We start from the raw sequence: 18,064 nt of genomic DNA on the forward strand, positions 1-18,064 counted from the left end.
AATATAAAAGTACCCCTTGTGAAAGAGCCTTTACTTTAAATACAGGTCAGTTTTAATCATCATGCTTTTTAAAGTTTTACAAAAAAGTCTTAGAGATGTGGACAAGTGTTTTAGAGCTTCCGAATGCCACATCTATGGAAATAGCTGTGTGTCACAGCACGGATGAAAGCCATGCTTCTCTCTAGATCTACTTGTCAAGTTTCTAAGACAAGCAAGGGGCAAAGAACAGCTTACATGATGCCACAGGAGTACGGTCAGAATATCCAAACTATGGGCCATTCTACAGGACAAACAACCCAGTTTCTCCCAGAAAAAAGAAAAGAGCCTGAGACCCTACAGATTAAAAGACACTTAGGAAACAATATTTACACTTACTTCAATTCTGATTCAAGCAAATTCTAATTTTAATGCTATTTATTAGGTTCAAACTCTAAGTCATCCAGATATAATTATTATAGATACATATGACGTATATAACACAGATGGAGAAATTTGGATATTGATTGGGTACTGAATGATATAAAGGAATTACTGCTAATTTTTTTTAGATGTGATAATGGTGTTGTTGTGGTTTTTAAAAGATCTTTGCCGTTTAGAGATACACAATGAAATACGTATGCAGAATGTTAGTATACACCTTAAACTGTGAAAAAAAAAAAACAAAACAACCCAGAGTGCTTTGTGAACTTTTCTACATGAATAAATGCATATCTTCAGAGGATCTAGATACAAAGCCTCAGTTATTCCATAACAAGCACAAAGTTTATTTGGAGTCTCCTGATTTGCCTTAGAAATCTGTGGCCCTTGGGGTGCCTGGCTGGCTCAGTCAGAAGAGCATGTGACTCTTAATCTCAGGATTGTGGGTTTGAGCCCCACTGGGTGTAGAGATTACTTAAAAATAAGATCTTTAAAAAAATAACAAAATAAAATCTTAAAAAAAAAAAGAAAGGAAATCTATGGCCTTTTTGTATGTTGTATCTAATAAACATGAATGTAGCTATTATAGTTTGAAAATAATTTATATTACCCCCATTGAGTAAAACAAATACTCCAGGAAGCTGCATCATGTAGTATCATATGGCATGATTACAACCCCCGTCTACCTCATAGATATGCAATCCCTGTCAGAAACCTACAGGACTTTGGGATGCCTGGGTGGCTCTGTCAGTTAAGCATCTGACGTCGACTCAGGTCATGATCTCGTGGTTTGTGGGCTCGAGCCCCACGTCGGGCTCTGTGCTGACAGCTCAGAGCCTGGAGCCTGGATTCTGTGTCTCCCTCTCTCTCTGCCCCTCCCCTGCTCACACACACACACACACACACACACACACACACACACACAATCTCTCTCTCTCAAAAATAAATATTAAAAAAAATTTTTAAACAAACATACGGGACTTTAATTAAAATAGAGCTTACACGGTGTCTTAGCTTGGTGCTGCCATAACAAAATACCACTGATTAGGTGGCTTAAGCAACAGAAATATATTTTCTCACAGACTGGATGCTGGGAATTCCAATACCAAGATGCCAGTAGTGCTGGTGTCTGGTGAGGATTTTGTCCTTGAGTCGTAAACAGCCACCTGCTCTCTGTATCCTCACATGGCCTCTCCTCAGTGTGTATGCTTAGAGAGAGAGCATGAGCAAGCTCTCTGGTGTTTCTTTTTATAAGGACACTAATCCTATTGGATCAGGACCCCGCCCATATGACCTCATTTAACTTTAATTACCCCCATAAAGGCCCTGTCTCTAAATACAGGTGCGTTGGGGGTTGGGTCTTCAACGTATTAATTCTGGAGGCAGACAAACATTCAGTCCATAACACACAGTATTTACATGGGCTAGGATCGTATGCTACCCCACGGGTACATTTAACATACCTGTGGGGTGACAGCTAATTCCATTTAAAACATAATCCTCCACTCACAGAATCAGATATGGGGGATCCAGCACCAATGGATCAGCCAGTGGTTCAACACCATCCTCAGGGACAGAGCCCCAACCCCACGGGGTATTGTCCTGAGCAGCTGCCTTCACTGAGTTTTTCACGCTCTAGCAGGCCACCTATCGAGCAGTCTCAATTTCCTTTCTTCCTCCATAGAGGAGGGAAATCCTAGAGAACCCCTCCTCAATGAGGCCATTGGCTTGAACTGAGGAAGAAGTGCTGGTGCAACAGAGATAGGTGGCACGCACCTGTGAATGTAACTTGCTCATGCCTTCTGGACTTCCTAGGATTGATTCTAAGTGTGCTGTGTCCACAGTACATTGGATCGCTGCTCGGGCTTTGTGAATCAGTGCTGATCATAGTATAAGATGCACTGCTTTTGGTATCCCTTCTATAGGCATTCATAGTCTACTAGGAACCAGTAGCGTCCAGGAGATGCTTTTCAGAGAGTAGTTCTCTGCCATGGAAGGCATGACCCCACACAGAATCCTTCAGGTCTGCTCTACAACTCCTCTGTTGCAGTTGCCAGAGACTCCACACAGCATTCTTCCCTTTCGCAGATACCTCTAACACAGTCGAGTCAACCAAATCCTATGGCCTAGGTAGCAGGACGGCTTGTGTTTCAGCTAGGACCTGCCGCAGAGCCCTCTTGCCTCTGGGCCCCACTTGGAACTGGTAGCCTTCCAGGTCACTTGATAAATGGATTGGAGCAGGATTCTCAAGTGCAATGTACGCTGTCGCCAAAATCCAAGGAAGCCCACTGAGTCCTGCACCTCTTTCTTAGTGGGACAAGGTACAGCAATTTATCTTTCAGGGGAAATGTCTCTATGCCCCTAACCATTGGAGCTCTAAAGTCTTTACCAATGTGATAGTCCCCTGAACGTTTATGGAGTTCATCTCCGTCCCTTTGACATTTGTGTGCTTATAAGGCATTTGGGATACCTGCTAGTTCCTGCTCACCAGGTCTCACTTAATGAAGACATCAGTATAGAGAGCCAGCATGGGATTCTTGAGAATGTCGAGATGATCAAGGTCCTAACAGACTATATTATAACAGAGCAGGAGAGGTCACACAGCTCTTGGGCAAGACAGTGAATGCTATCCTTGGTATGTGAAGACCTACTGCTTTGATCCTTCCTATTGATAGAGATCAAGAACGATCTGTTGACCAGATCAATAGGTGCTTATCGATGCCAGCACCATATTGACTTGTACCGCATTCAGCATGGCAGCTGATCCCTGCAGTTCCTTTGGTGTGTACACTGTTCCCTGTTCTCAATTCTTCCCGCTCAGGAATGTAATTGTGTCTTCACTTCTGCTTTAGACTCTGCTCTCTGGGGAATCCATGCTGAAGTGTTGGAGCCTCCAGTGATCTAGAAAGCAGACCTTTAGGAAGGGGCTGTAAAGTCGCCTGACTCACTGTTCTGATTCCCCACCTTCCATTGAGAAAATGGGGTCCCTGCTGCCTTCCAGCCAGAGAAAGAGGAGGAAGAACGGAGTGAAGCCTGGTATATTAGTGAGCAGGCTCCCGCTGTTATCACGTGCAATGGGTTGTGTGATCCTGTTACATTTGTTGTGTAGATGAAGAAAAAGTCTAAGAGAGGTTAACTAACATACCCAAGCTAGTAAACTAAAAAGCTAGAAAACAGAAGCTAGTAAGCAAAAAAGCAGTTGTTGGAAACCAGGTCTGTCTGACGCTAAAGCTCATTTTCCCCTCCTACCGCCTATCTTCTCTCGGGAGTAACTATGACAGATGGCGGAGGCCCTCGTTACACATCCTGGAAAGTTACACCGAAGGGTGGGTGGGCCTCTGCCAGCTCAGAAAAGAAAATGGCCTTCTGAGGGGACCGAGTAGCTTGTGCGCAGTCCAGGAGGCCTAGGAACTGTCGGTGCAGAATAGGGGGTGGGAATACAGCTACTGCAGAGGCTGAGCCCAGGAGGGAAGACGAGGCTGGAGCTTGAAAGGTGCCCGGTGAATGTCGGGAAGCCAGTGTAGGAGTCTGAAGAGGGAAACTTCGGGAAAAGATGTCGGCTGTGTGAATGTTGCCGGTGTGCAGGAAGGATGAAGGAAAGAAGATTTAGGGAGGTTTCTGGTTTTCTTAGATTGTTCTGGCATTGTTCTTCAGGTGTCCTAGCATTTCCCTCCTTAGAACAAGGATCTTCCGGGGCACCTGGGTGGCTCAGTAAGTTAAGCATCTGACTTTGGCTCAGGTCATGATCTCACAGCATGAGTTTGAGCCCCTCGTTGAGTTCTGTGCTGACAGCTCAGAGCCTGGAGCCTGCTTCAGATTCTGTGTTTCCCCTTTGTCTCTGCCCCTCCCCCATTGACTCTCTCTCTCTCTCTCTCTCTCTCTCTCTCTCTCTCAAAAATAAATAAAAACATTAAAAGTGAAGAAAGAAAGAAAGAAAAGAAAGAAAGAAAGAAAGAAAGAAAGAAAGAAAGAAAGAAAGAGAGAAAGAAAGAAAGAAAGAAAATGTCCTAGGGAAAAGATGTGTGGAATTGAAGAAAAAAATAGCTATTGGGGTACCTGGGTGATTCAGTAGGTTAAGGGTCATGAAGTCATGCTCTCACAGTCATGAGATCGAGCCCTGCTTTGGGCTCAGCACTGAGCATAGAGCCTGCTTGGGATCTCTCTCTGCCTCTCTTTCTGCCCTCCTCTGCTTATTCTCTCTCTCTCTCTCTTTCTCTCAAAATAAATGCATAAACTAAAAACAATTGCATTAAAAAATAGCTGTTGAGGCATTCTGCTCCCTCTCAATTCTCTGTTAACACGAATACTATTTTTTCAGAAGCAGCCAGATTATCCTTGTTTTGTTTTTCTTGCTCTTTAAATCTTGGTATCATGATAAGCCGGCTCACTTTATTTACAAGGCTTTGAAATGTGTTTGTTGCTTCAGTGATAGAAATCTACATAATCTTCTAAATCCAGTAAGGCTAGTTATTGTATTTGGTAAACTATGCTGATGAAGTTAGTAGTGAGATTACTGGAGTGGCTTTGACAATGACTTTGTCAGACATTCTGTTCTGTTCCCTTTTTTTCTTGATAGTATACAATGTTGTCAGGGCAAGTCCCATTCCAATCTCACGACAAAAGTTTGACATGTACCAGTGCAGTGGAGATCATGAAGAAAATTAAAAAGGGAGACTTCTCCTTTGAAGGAGAAGCCTGGAAGAATGTATCCCAAGAAGCTAAAGATTTGATCCAAGGTAAGAATCTGATGCAATTTCACATTTTGTATGATGTGTAGTGGTTAAAGTGGAATCATACTCGTTGTGCATATATTTATTTGTTAATTACTCATAGAGCTTACATGTGTTCTAAAAGGTTTCCAGGTTAGTCTACTGAACCTTTTTTTTTTTTAATTTTTTAAAATATTTATTTTTGAGAGAGAGACAGAGCGTGAGCCAGGGAGGGGCAGCGAAAGAGGGAGACACCAGAATCCGAAGCAGGTTCTGAGCTCCAGGTTCTGAGCTGTCACTACAGAGCCGGACTTAGGGCCAGAACTCACGAACCACGAGATCATGACCTGGGCAGAAGTCCAGCACTTAACTGACTGAGCCAGCCAGGCGCCCCGGCCTTATTTTTTTTCTTATCAGAACTCTGTCCCTTAGTAGTCTTACCCACATGCACAGGGTCCGCAGTGTCTCAATCTAACACCTCCAAAATGAACTGACACTATTTTACTGTCCTTTCCCCCCAAATATGCCTCTTCCCGTCCCCCTCTTGCACTGCCAAGCAGCCAAATTACCAAGACAGAAACCTGGACATCACCGTACGTCCCGCACCTTCCTTACCTTTCGCAGCCACTCAGTGCTGCAGGTTCAGTGTCTCTCCTCACCACCTCCTGCGGTTCACATGGCCGCCCTCCGGTCTTGCCATCCTTCCTCTCCTGAGACCCCACGCCATCCTTTCAGCCTGTCTCACTTCCTCTGACTTTACCTGTCCGTTATCGACCAGCAGAGCGACCTTCCTCGTATCCAGACGTGCTCATGCCTCTCTTCTGTTAAAAATCCTTCAGAGAGTCCCTGTTAGCTTCAGGTCAGACTCCTATATGGGAGCATTTGAGATTCAAAGTCCTTGGTGACCTGGCCCCGCCTGCCTATGCTTCCTGTTACCATTACTCTGCCTTTGAATTCTTCAAATGTGCCGGCCCTCAGATTCCTGTGTGACTTTACTCTGGCGCTTTGTAATTCCTGGAGCATCCCTCTTCGTTGAGCCCACCTGTACCCATCCCCCCAGGACTCATCTTCTGGAAGCCTTCCGGGGTGCTCCCACTCTCTGGTCAGAGCCCTTCCCTTGGGCGGCCAACACACTGTGCCTGGGGATTTTGCTATTGCGCTCGTCGCCTGATGCTGTCCTAGTTGATTTTGTCTGTACATCAACTCAGAGCTCCTCTTTGTGTCTCCATCTCCATATCTCCCCTGCCTTACGGCACTTACTGACTTGTACAAGATGTTTGTACACAAGGGGCGCCTGGGCGGCTCAGCCAGTGAAGCGTCCGACTCTTGATTTGGGCTCAGGTCATGATCTCACAGTTCACGCCATGGAGCCCCACGTCAGGCTCTGAGCTGACAGTGCAGAACCTGCTTGGGATTCTCTCTCTTCCTCTCTTTTTGCCCCTCCCCCCTTCATGAGCGCACACGTGCACGCTCCCTCTCTCTCAAAATAAATAAATAAACATTAAAAAAAGAATTGCTTGTACACAAATGAAGTACATCTAGGTGCTCTTTGTTCCCTTGGAGCTTCCCATTCGCCAGTGGGCGTCTTTATGTTGGGTGCTAATTTTCTCCTGATCAAGAAGCCAGTTAGCTTACAGCAGACATAGGCTATTGTAGGCCTTATCATCAATTAGCACCCAGCATTTACTAGGAGATTTAAATGTATATGAAAATGTAATTACCTTAGTAGGAGTTTGAAGCCTTATAGAAACCATTGTGTCATGTGAACCTCATTGAGATTTATGTCTGAAGCAACAAATCATAAAATAAAAATATCTCAATTATTCCCATAGGACTTCTCACAGTCGATCCAAATAAAAGGCTTAAAATGTCAGGCTTGAGACACAATGAATGGCTTCAAGATGGCAGTCAGCTGTCCTCAAATCCTCTGATGACTCCAGACATTCTAGGATCTTCAGGGGCTGCTGTGCAAACCTGTGTGAAAGCCACCTTCCACGTAAGGCCCTGGGCTCTGCACACATAGGGCGGGTTTGAATCATGACCTCAGAGACACATGCTTAGTGGTGCATTGAAAATAATGCGGTTGTTTTTTTTTTAAGTTTAGGTATGTTCTTATAAATCCCTTCGTGATATAAACACATGGATTAACACAAAGTGTGTGGGGCATCAGAGTCACTGCTGACCCACAAGCACTCATATGACATTTAGAATGAGCTTGTGAGATGGGGCAGTCGTGTGACATTTGAGTAGTGCAAAGTTTTCGGGAGATCATGAAAACAATAGGCTTCATATTGGAATTTTTCTCTCTCAAATAAGCTGAATCATTTTCTTTGAAAGCCATAAATAAATATTAGGAGCGAAGGCACATGTGAAAGTCTGTTCACTTAACAACCATTGACACATCACATATCCTCGAGGCTGCGGGGGACGTGTCGTCAGAGTACACGCATTTGTACCAAGCAGCTGCTAATGCTTTAAGATAATCGCATAAGGAATAGGTGAGTTCCGGAGAAGTACAATTACCTCTGAAGGGATCATCTTGAGAGAGGAAAAAGGACAGTTTCTTCTTCAGCGGCAGACGTGGATCAAAAATTAACGAACGAGGATACCATTGAGGTGCGCAGGGAGTGACTGCGAAGGTTGTAGCAGATGGTCGCCCATCTTCCCGGTGGTATTTGAGGCAAAGTGATCAGTAGTAGCCCCAGTGACACCCAAGCTGGAGACCAAGAAAAGTAGGGACAGGCTGCTGGGAGGAGTAACCAGGCCGAGGCATGTGTCGCCGAGCCTTTCTGTGTAGATGAAGTGTCCAAGATCCACCCGGATTACCCCGACTTGGAAGTGGAGAGCAGGGGCCCGTAATGGATCAGGTCTGCTCTGTATTGGGGTTTTGTGGTCAGAATTTATTTTATTTTATTTTATTTTATTTTATTTTATTTTATTTTATTTTATTCTATTCTATTTTATTTTATTCTTATAAGTTTATTTATTTATCTATTTTGAGAGAGAGAGAGACAGACATGGGAGGGGGAGAGAGAGAGAGAGAATGAGAGAGAATCCCAAGCAGGCTCATCACTGTCAGTACAGAGCCCCATGCGGGGCTCGGACCCACCAACCGTAAGATCATGACCTAAGCCGATGCTTAACCACCTGAGCCACCCAGGCGCCCCTGTGGTTGGATTTAAATCTCAGACGCAGGACCAGTAAAAGTAATGGGGGTTGGAGGGGGGGTGGTTAGTGTTTTTTACTGAGAGGTAGCGCTGACCTCGTCAAAAGATTGAGGAAGAATCAGGACTCCTGAGCAGCCTGGCTGGTTTGATTTACGCGGAGCCCTGGGGACTCTTCCCCTGAGCTTGTGCGTCCTGCCAGGAGGTTGGCAAGTACCGGTTTTAAGGACTTTGTTCCCAAAACAACTTGGAGCCGTGGTTGCCAACCGAAAGTTGTCTTCTTCTAGAAGTCAGACGTGCCGGAAAGCGTCAGCCCCTTTGCCTTCACAGAGGCTCCCTCTCTTTCTCCCCTAGGCCTTTAACAAATACAAGAGAGAGGGGTTTTGCCTGCAGAATGTCGATAAGGCCCCTCTGGCCAAGAGAAGGAAAATGAAGAAAACCAGCACCAGCACAGAGACGCGCAGCAGCTCGAGCGAAAGCTCCCACTCGTCCTCCTCCCAGTCCCACGGGAAGACCACCCCGACGAAGACACTGCAGCCCGGCCACCCCGCCGACGGCAGCAACCCGGACACCCTCTCCCACTTCTCGGACTGAGCGCGGGCGGGCGGAGGGCAGGACTGTCGCCGCCGACGACCCATCGCACCCGCGTGCCCTCAGCCTGTGCCTGAGGTGACGTCGTGCGCTTTTAAAAACGTGCCCCGTTGGTCTTCGCGGAACCTGCCTCTTAGGGAGTTGTTTTCAGGCAAACCCAACTGGTTGCCCGTGTCCAAAAAGCACTGCACGGAGAATGTTACTGTGAACAGAGCACACGTTTTACTGTTGAGTGACCTGGCGTGACGCCAACAGGACTGTTCCTGAAAGAGCAGGGGTGTCTGTAAACCTACTTAGGGGCGGGTCAGGTTCGAGCTGCTTACAAAACGAGTCTCGGGTGTTCCAGACGTCCGCCCGCAGGAGTCACACGTACGGTGATGATGATGCCTTTTGCTTTGCCTCGGGGACCGTGTGGCCTTTTAAGAGATGGGCCCCCGCGGAGCAGTGCAGAGATTGTGTAGTGAATTTGATGCGTGGCGTTCGCTCATTTCCTGAGAGAGGGTTTTAACTTATTGTCTTTGTTTTATGGTTGCCTACGATGGTAACCTGTTGTTATGAGTCCTTTTCTAAAAAGTAAAAGAAAAAAAAAAAAGATACAGGAACGTAAGGTCCCATACTCTGTATTGGGGACCCGTCTGACATGCATGCTAAGCTACGTACGGTTTTAATTTCGCACTGCTCTTTCCTGGCAGGTTGTTTTAATGGTTATTGCCGAATATTGAGGTACACGTCTCTGTTTTAAGTAATACTGCACTTTGTAAAAGACTATGGATAAAGCAAACTATTTTATAAAGTGCACCGTTTAAAGCACATGTGCTGCATTTTTGCCCGTTTTTCCATCATCCGCTTTAAATTTGTCCTCACGTCCCCCTTCTACCTTGTCTGCGACAAGCGGAATGGGCATAATCAGGATCCACTTAGGCACCGATGCGAAGAAAATCTAAAGGAAAATTCTATGAAACACTGTGCTTCACATCTGTGTACTGCGTTGTGCTGCAGCGAGGCATGCCCTCCCGGAGTCGGATATTATGTACATACTATTTTAGAATCATGACTCTGACTTGTCTTGAAATTTTTCTGTTAAATTTTAAATGCAGAGAGCATATTTTATAAACTTCCGCAGAGCCCTTTTGTTGCTCCAAAGTTCTGAATTCCTACAGAAAGCAAGTACTATGTGATGGAGACCTTTCACCAAAAGATTGCTTCCTTTTCAAATACAATGAATTCATTCCCTATGCAAAAAGAAAAAAAAAAAGGTAGGATTTGTACGTTGTATCTTCTTTTAAAGCCATCACGGGAAATGTCAGGACTGAGAAAAGTGATCTTGGCTGTGTTTACAAGAATCATGCTTAAAAAGATAATGCCCAACATGTTTATTTTATAATTTTTGTTAGTGATAATCTCTTGAGCATTGGTTTGGAATTTGGGCATGATATTTATTTATTCCTTTCTTGAGATAATAGCAGCATTAATTTCAAACAGTTACGAATACTAAAAATATTGCACTCTATGTAATAGTAGTATATTTATTACTAAATCAATGTACATATTAATAGCACAGGCAAAAAATGGCAAATATTAAAATATTTTCAAAATACTGTATCACTCTGTTCACATTTTTGTCCGTGAAGGTTATTGGAAATGACTTTTTAGACTTTTTAGCGGCCCAAATGGCTATATAATTCTCACGAGTCAATGAAACTTTTGTGCTCCTAGCTTTCAGTCATTCCTGGTAATGATGGGACATCTTACATGAATTATTACCACCATATAGCTAATTCACAAAATGTGATTTCCTCAGGCACAGAATTATAATAACCAAGAAAATGTCCGTTTGTATCTATAGTTATGTTAAATAGATTTGGAAATGTCCAAGTTAGCTCTTCAGGTCATTTTTTTTTTAACTGTGCATCCTAGTAGAAAATACTACTTGCAGAGTATAAACTAAACAGACTTTGTTGCTAATGGAAAACGATCCAGAAAAATGGTCAGTGTAATGATTGAAGATGCCATTGACTCCTGGATGTTGAAATTGAGGGGTTTCATTTTCGTTTATTTTCATTGCCTCTTCTTCAGAAGGACTTGACAGAAAATGAAATGGGTAAAAAGGCAGAGTAAGAAGAGAAAGGAAGGAGCAGCTGATCCATCGCAATGAGGGTCTCTGAATAATCTAGAATGGGCTTTTGAAAAGACCTGAAAGCACTCGGGGTGGTGCCCCATGTCAAATACCTTCATCCCCACCCTACTTATGAATTCCAGAAAGACAGCCTCTGATGCTAAGTTTGCAGTGGTTACACTGTGTGCAAACCGTCACCGCCCAGTGACTTGTATTCTAAAATTCACAACACTTTCACTTAGTCACATCAGAAGTAAACTAAGAAATATTTTATATGAAAATACTTCATATGAACTCTTTCTTAGTATTAGGAGTAGAGTAGAAGTAGATCCAAAAAAGCCCCCAATATATAAATACATTAATTTCTCTTTATAATATTAATTTTGGAGATAAGGCGAAATCACCCCTTCCTTTTTCCCTTATTGATTTTATTGCATGTCGTTTTCATACCATCATAGACCCTGATTCAAATATTTTGTAACTGTATATGGCTAATGGAGAGGCAAGAATAAGAAAAGGAAAGTAGTAGAGGAAATAAATTTTAAAAGACCCATTTCTTCTAACTACTATGCCAGATCCTGTGGCTGACTGAGTTAAATTAGCTATTTTGAAATTCATTAATTCTTCCAAACCTCTATAAAATAATAAGTCAACGAGCCACTGGAACAAAAAATCAAGCCTCCTGAGTTCATTTCAAACATGCTTGTTTGTGTTAGAGTTGCAGATTCATTTACCTGTGAAAAGCTGCTTTTTCATTTTTTTATATTGCTACTGATTTCTTAAAAAAACTATGTAAAGGGCTACATTTAAAATGTAAGTTTGGGGCACCTGGATGGCTCAGCCAGTTAAGCGTCCAACTTCGGCTCAGGTCATGATACCAGGTTTTATGGGTTCGAGCCCCACATAGGGCTCTGTGCTGACAGCTCAGAGCCTGGAGCCTGCTTCAGATTCTGTGTCTCCCTCTCTCTCTGACCCTCCCCCGTTCATGCTATGTCTCTCTCTGTCTCAAAAATAAATAAACGTTAAAAAAAAAAAAAAAGTTTTTTTTAAATAAAAAAAGACAAGGAAATGTAAGTTAAATATGAACCCAATGCTATAGCTTTGTTTTCCTGCTTGTAGGTAGATGGGGAAATCGTTGTTTCTCTTGTTTCCTTTGTTTAAAATCCAGGAAGGTTGACGAACATGACATTCTTAACGACGGTTTTATTTTTGACTTTCTATGGGGCTGGTCACGCAAAATGTGCACTGTCGTGTTGAAATATATGTGACAATTATCCTCATGAAAGACCTTCTGGTTGTGTAGACCTTAGATCATTCATAACAGTTTATTTTAGGCGCTGTAGTGCTAGCCTATTTGCTGAAGTTATAAACACCGGTAAAAGGAGAGATTAAGTGTACAATAATTCTCATTCTCCTGATGAGTAAGAAGGGAAATACAGAGGGTGCCACATTACATGTAAAGGTAACGCTTTAGTACTGAAGTTTTGAAAAATATCCCTAAGAACTTTACCGCATGAATTTTTAAAAAGAAGAAGAGGAAGGCACATTCGAACATACTTAGAAAAATTTTTGAAAGACTGGCGTTTTAACGGATAGCAGGTGTACTTCTGTCTCAAGGGGTATGTATGCATCCTTGGGTGTGGAATTGAAAACTTGCCGAAAATAAGCTACAGTAATCCACGTAATTATGTAAATTCTTCCACAGTCTTCATAAAGAGAAGAATTCGTCTTCCTAGAAAGTAAGTGGGATATAAAAAGATGAGAAACATTGTTGTTCTTCTGTGTGAACGATTAAGGGGGACAGTGGTGTCACACAATTCAGACGAATGCCATTCCGCCCATGGCCATCTGTGGTGTCTTCACGGACTGCAGCGACTGTACTTTCTCTTGCTTTCCAAAGGTACAACCGCACACGTGAGTGTTTCCCTACACTGATACTTTACTCCCCCCTTCTTAACACACCCATGTGTTGACTAATGTTTATGGATTGTAATTAACATCAGAGAAATCCTTGACGGGGGCAGAGAAGGGAACATTTGGGGATGAAAGGGCTGTAGGAAAAGGGAAATCCTGGCCCTGTGGGAAAATGAGCAGCTTTACATCTCGGAGGTACAAACAATTGCTATGAACATGGACAGAGGGTGACTTTACAAAAAGGCCATTTCAGTAGCCATGTGTGTAAATCTCTTTTAATCATTGTATCTACTGGGTCGGTAGGTGAACTTATTTAGCATGTCTATACAGGCTTTGTAAGATGGTTATTTTTTGCTAGGAGGCCCATGTGATTGCTTTCTCCTCTCCTTCCCTGTTCCCTCTCCAACTGCTCCTACTGCTTTCTGCCGTGGAGACCATTGACGTTCCGTGGCCAAAGAGACCAGTCCAAATGGAGCACTAAGGGTACATGTAGGTAGCGATCATATTCTTTAAAAATTTTAGGGGCGCCTGGGTGATTCACTCGGTTAAGTGTCCGACTTTGGCTCAGGTCGTGATCTCACAGTTCGTGAGTTCGAGCCCTGCCTTGGGCTCTGTGTTGACGACTCCAAGCCTGGAGCCTGGTTGGGATTCTGTGACTCTCTCTCTCTCTCTCTCTGTCTGCTCCTCCCCTGCTCACACTCTGTCTGTCTCTCTCTCTCTCTCTCTCTCTGTCTCTCAAAAATAAATAAACAATTTTTTTTCTAATTTTAATGCAGTATAGCATATAAAGTGCACAGATCTTAAGTGGACAGCTCCGTGAACGTTAACTTATGTATGTACCCTCATAACCATCACCTCAATCAAGATAAGGCTCCCACTCCATACTCAAACTTAACTACTGTTCTTCCGGCTTCGGTCTCCCGTAGACTTGTTTGCCTGCCCTTGTGTCTGGTTGGGTTTGATGATCATCGTATCTGTGAAATTCAACTACGTCGGTGCATGCAGCCATAACAATAGTGGCTCTTTTTCATTGCTGTGTATTATTCCATCAGATGAGTATATCCCCATTTATTTATCCATTCTAATGTTGATAGACATTTGGGTTCATAATTTTTAGCTTTTCTGCCTAAAGCTGTCACGAACATTCCTGTGCGTAACTTGTGGTGGATATGTACATTCATTCCCTTGGGTTTATACATAAGGATGAAACTTACTGAATCATAGGATGGATGCATATTTAGCTTAAAGATGTTGCCAAATAGTTTCCAACAGCTGTCGCACCGATTTACACTCCCACCAGCAACGTGTGAGTGGCGAAGTTGTATTTCCTTGTGGTTGTAGCCATTCTGGCGAAATTGTCTTTCCTTGTGGTTTTAGGCATTCTGGCAAGTGTGGATTCTGTTGTAGTTTTAATTTGCATTTCCCTGAGAAGCAGCGACAAGTAGAGCACCCTTTTATATCTTTATTAGCCATTTGGACATTCTCACTTGTTGAGCACCTACTCAAGTCACTTAACAAGTTATAGTTATTCGCTTGTCTGTCTTTTTCCTATTGGTTGGCAGGGGCTCTTTATATTTTATTGGTATGAAGTTTTTGTCTGATGTGTTGTTATAAATCTCTTCTCTTTGGTTTGCTTTTTCACTTTCCAATCGATGTCCTTTGATGACCAGAAAGTTCTAATTTTTGTGAAGTGCAGTATACCCGTTTTTTATGGTTAGTGATTTTTGTGTCCTGTTTCATAAATCTTTACCCCAAGATTCTTATTCTTCTAAAAGCTTTATTTTATCATTCACATTAGATCTGTGATCCATCTAGCACTGGTATTTGTGCATGGTGTGAGATACTACAAAGTTTACTTTTTCCATGAGTGTTCACTTGACCTAGTACAGGGTCTTGAAAATCTCAGTGCATTGCAGTTGTAATTTTTATAGTCTTCCCATCTGGTAATGTAAGATCTCTAACTTTGATATTCTTCCGGATAGTCTCGGCTATTTTTAACGCTTTGCATTTCCATATACATTTGTTTTTATTTTTTTTATGTTTATTTATTTTTGACAGAGAGAGAGAGAGAGACAGAGTATGAGCAGGGGAGGGGCAGAGAGAGAGAGGGAGACACAGAATCTGAAACAGGCTCCAGGCTCTGAGCCGTCAGCACAGAGCCTGATGCGGGGCTCGAACTCACAGACCGTGAGATCATGACCTCAGCTAAAGTCGGACGCTCAACTGACTGAGTCACCCAGGCACCCCTTCCATACACATTTTAGAAACAGGTTGTTGTTTTCCTTGGGGAGGTTACCTATTAGGGTTTAATTGGTATGGCATTAAGTTATAGGGATCAATTTCAGGAGAATTTATATTTTCTCAATTTTGAGTTTTGTAATCCATAGACATGGTATATCTCTCTATTTAATTAGATCATCTTTACTTTGTCTCAACAAGGTTTTAAGATTTACATGTGGAGGTTAGATTTATCTTTAGATTTTTGATGTTTATATGTTATTATCTAATTATTGTTCATTAGTATGTAGAAATATAATTATTTTCTATACTGCCTTTGCATCTCTCAACCTTACTAACTTCACTTTAATTATACTAATTCTCTAGATTCTTTTGTATTTCTTCATGTATACACTCATATCTCCTAAAAATAATGATAGTTTCACTTCTCCGTTTCCAATTTTTCTTTTTTTCCCTTACTGAGCTGACTAGACTTCTGGCAAAATCTTGAATAGAATGGTGACAGTGGACCTCTTTGGCTAGTTCCTAAACTCAAAATAAGAACTCAGTATTTTACCATTCAATATGATGTTTGCTGTAAATTTTTTAATAGATACCACTTGCCAAATTAAGGGGTTTTTTTCTCCTAGTTTTCTGAGAGTTTTAATTAAACCCTTGTTCTACCTCTTCTGAGATGACCATGTGGTTTTTCTCTTTCGTTCTCATCTAGTGATTAATTACAGTAATTGATTTTCAAATGTTGCATTCCTGGAATAAACACACAAGCTACTCTGTTGTGGCCCAGAGCAGAAATCTGATGGTAATCATTTTCAGTCACCAAAGTCATTTTCCCCACAGTGGCTTCTTGCAATGATAACTTGGTTGTCATGGGTTCACATAGGAGGAAACCCAGTTTATTCATTTGTTCCTTCACACACGTCTTTTTGGGCTCCTGCTCAGGCCAGGTACTGTTCTCGACATGGGTAATACAGCAGGAAATAAGATTTCGGCCACTTTGGGAGTTAGAGCCTCTCATTTCCTAGAAGGACTGCTCCCAAAGGGTTTCTGTGTTGTACTATTTCAAGACTTTTTCTTGTGTGTGGGTGAATGAGAGACAGACTGAGCTCAAGGCCCTTAGGATGACAACGCCTTCCGAGTTTATAAAAATATTTTTAGGCTTTTAAAAAATTCTGCAGAGATTAACCCACTTCACAGTGGGTTAATCTTTTGAAAAGCTAAGGCATTATGCCTACCTCCCTATCTGCGAGTTTCTACATCATAGGGACAAGACAAACACTTGAGAGACTTACTTTGGAGCAGAAGTAAGTGACAATTCTAGTTAAAACTCCAGGAGCTCGTTCAGGGAGAACAAACATAGCTCTGAAAGCGAATCCTTCCGTGAGTGTCCATATGTGATCCAGTCAGCCCACTTGTGGTTTCTCATTTTAACTTCGGATTTTACCAAACATTGCACATGCTACAAAGCACTTATTAAGTGCTAAAAAAAATACTGAAAATAGTAAAAGATATGGCTTGCTTTTCCCAGTCTTCCAGAATAGCTTAAATGTCACTGGTACCAAGAGAAAAAACATAACCTGAGCATATGTTACTGTTAAGATATTGTGATCAAATCAAGAATTTTAGTCCTGTTTTTTGTTATTCTTTCCCACTTTAGAAACTTCACATATTCTGGGGAATGGTAATTTGTAGTTCCGATTGTAATCCATTTGCATGCGATCAAAAGGCAGTCCAGGAACTAGAACATCATGCATAGTAGCTCTGTAGATACACCCATGAGGACAGACCGAGAATCTTGAACACCTGTGATGTGGTGCCCTGGGAATTACAACCCTTTTGGAATGGTTTACGAACTGCCAGTTAAAATAGACAAAGCCAGGGGCGCCGGTTGGCTCAGTCAGTCGAGCATCTGACGTCGGCCCAGGTCATGATCTCGCTGCTCGTGGGTTCAAGCCCCGCATCAGGCTCTGTGCTGACACTCGGAGCCTGGAGCCTGCTTCATAATCCGTGTCTCCCTCTCCCTCTCTCTCTCTCTCTCTGCCTCTCCTCTGCTCACACCCTGTCTCCCTCTCTCTCTCAAAAATTAACATTTAAAAATTTTCTTAAATAATAAAAAAATAAAGTAGACGAAGCCAAACACAAAAAGCCACTTATTGTGTTAGCTCCTGTATATGAAATGTCCATAACAGGCCTATCCATCAAGATAGAAAGTAGATTAGAGATTTCCAGAGGATGAGGGGAGACAGAAATGGGGAGCGACTGCTAATGCATGTAGGTGATGAGGTTTGGGGGTGATTAAAACATTCAGAATTCAATAGGGTAATGGTTGTACAAACCGCTGACCTGTATGCTTTAGATGGGAAATTTTGTGTTATGTGAACGTTACCCTAATTTTTAAAAAATCACACACACGCACGCACACACTCACGATCAGCCAGAGAAGATGGAGTCATGTTGATGTGGTCAGTGCTAACACCTTGTTCTTCCGACAAAGCCATCTCCACTGTTGTTTAAGTGGCAACAAGCCTGTTTGAAGCATAATTAATACTATAGCTGGAGAGTCTTCGCTAAAAAGAGAAATTAAGTTCTGAGGGACAGAGTGTGTTGCCTGCAGAGAACCCCCAAACTGCAGCCTACCAGGGGACACCTCCCAGTTTTGGGTAACGTTTGGGTAGATACCAAAATGCTGTGTGTTTTGACGATGGTCTTGTTCAGCTTATCATCACGTTGATCTCCGCTCTAAAGGTTTATCTCTTGCTTTTGGCTTCATTGTCCTAATGGGGCCACCAGGCTCTTGTGTTGCATACATTTTTCTTTGGTGAATATTTTTCTCCACTCTCTCTTGCCTTACCAATGTTACCTTTCTCTCTCAGAAGCTGGTTCATATATGCGGTTGGCTGAAATATTACTTTATTCAT

At 42.6% G+C, this 18,064-nt stretch overlaps 1 protein-coding gene across 14 annotated transcripts in view; it reads left to right on the top strand.

Moving 5' to 3' along the window:
- The window catches only part of RPS6KA5 (ribosomal protein S6 kinase A5), a 181,163-nt gene extending 166,545 nt beyond the window's left edge, over nucleotides 1–14,618 (top strand). For 8 of the 14 annotated variants that reach the window (XM_086709002.1, XM_086709005.1, XM_025918557.2 and 5 more), the window contains 3 exons: nucleotides 4,994–5,153; nucleotides 6,959–7,122; nucleotides 8,645–10,483. In XM_086709002.1, coding sequence (XP_086565128.1) covers nucleotides 4,994–5,153; nucleotides 6,959–7,122; nucleotides 8,645–8,884 — 564 coding nt within the window. In that variant the 3' untranslated portion in view covers nucleotides 8,885–10,483. Of the gene's footprint in view, nucleotides 1–4,993; nucleotides 5,154–6,958; nucleotides 7,123–8,644; nucleotides 10,484–12,702; nucleotides 12,947–13,837 lie in introns of those variants that run through there. The other 6 variants (XR_015252076.1, XR_015252077.1, XM_086709003.1 and 3 more) reach the window with 6 other exon arrangements.
- The last annotated feature ends 3,446 nt before the right edge of the window (nucleotides 14,619–18,064 follow it).

Source organism: Puma concolor, chromosome B3, assembly GCF_028749965.1.
Source record: "Puma concolor isolate L17-30 chromosome B3, mPumCon1.1.hap2, whole genome shotgun sequence".
NCBI classification, from domain to species: Eukaryota; Metazoa; Chordata; class Mammalia; order Carnivora; family Felidae; genus Puma; species Puma concolor.